Below are 1,286 nucleotides of genomic sequence, written 5' to 3'. Positions count from 1 at the left end.
GATTGGGAATGGGATGGGATGGGATGGGATGGGATGGGATGGGATGGGATGGGGTGGGAATGGGAATGGGATCAGAAGGGGGACGGGAATGGGGAATGGGAATGGAATTGGGGAATGGGGTGGGAGTGGGAATGGGAATGGGAACAGGATGGGATTGGGATGGAGTAGGATGGGATAGAATGGGATTGGGATGGAATGGGATCCATGGGATTGGGATGGGATTGGTTGGGATGGGATGGAATGGGATGGGATGGGATGGGAGGGAATGGGATGGGATGGGATGGGATCCATGGAATGGGATTGGGATGGGATTGGTTGGGAGGGAATGGGATGGGATGGGATCCATGGAACGGGATTGGGATGGGATTGGGATGGAATGGGATGGGATTGGGATGGGATCCATGGAACGGGATTGGGATGGGATTGGGATGGGATGGGATCCATGGAATGGGATTGGGATGGGATTGGGATGGAATCCATGGAATGGGATTGGGATGGAATGTCATTGGGATGGGATCCATGGAATGGGATTGGGATGGGATCCATGGAATGGGATTGGGATGGGACACCCCCCAGGGCTGCCCTGACCCCATCCCTGTCCCAGACTGCGGGGACGCGGATCCGTCGCAGCAGGAGTTGCGGGAGCAGCTGGAGGACGCGGTGCGCGTGGCCGAGCGCTTCACGCGCCGCTAYGACGCCCTCCTGCGCGAGTTCCAGGAGGAAATGCTCAACACCTCGGGGCTGCTGGACCAGCTCAACCGCCAGTTCGGCTGGGTGTCCCGGCTCGCCAACTTCTCCCGGGAACCCGAYGGCTTCCTGCAGGTCACCACGGTGAGGCTGCGGGATTGGGGCCGGGATGGGATTGGGAGCGGGGCTGGAGTGGGGCCAGGATTGGATTGAGGTTGGGAGTGAGGCTGGGAGTGGGGACGGGATGGGATCGGGGATGGGACGGGAGTGGAGTCAGAATGGGATTGGGAGCAGGGTTGGAGTGGGGCCGGGATTGGACTGAGGTTGGGAGTGAGGCTGAGAGTGAGGCTGGGATGGGATCGGGGCTGGGATGGGAGTGGGGTCAGAATGGGATTGGGAGCAGGGTTGGAGTGGGGCCGGGATGGGATTGGGGCTGAAGCTGGGCTGGAATGGGATCATGGCTGGGAGCGGGATGGGATCGGGAGTGGGGTCAGGATGGTATTGGGAGCAGGGCTGGAATGGGGATGGGATGGGATCAGGGATGGGACAGGAGTGGGGACGGAATGGGATCAGGACCAGGGTTGGAGTGGGGTCAGGAA

At 60.7% G+C, this 1,286-nt stretch overlaps 1 protein-coding gene across 1 annotated transcript in view; it reads left to right on the top strand.

The window, feature by feature from the left end:
• The window catches only part of LOC130587616 (clusterin-like), a 10,226-nt gene extending 9,326 nt beyond the window's left edge, over window positions 1–900 (top strand). The window contains exon 2 of the mRNA XM_057388592.1: window positions 487–900. Coding sequence (XP_057244575.1) covers window positions 487–900 — 414 coding nt within the window. The remainder of the gene's footprint in view (window positions 1–486) is intronic.
• The last annotated feature ends 386 nt before the right edge of the window (window positions 901–1,286 follow it).

This window comes from Malurus melanocephalus, unplaced genomic scaffold, assembly GCF_030028575.1.
Source record: "Malurus melanocephalus ecotype Western Australia unplaced genomic scaffold, MMel_1.1 scaffold_2149, whole genome shotgun sequence".
NCBI lineage: Eukaryota > Metazoa > Chordata > Aves > Passeriformes > Maluridae > Malurus > Malurus melanocephalus.
The sequence above is the reverse complement of the archived record's forward strand: the minus strand, read 5'-3'. Positions and strand labels throughout refer to the sequence as shown.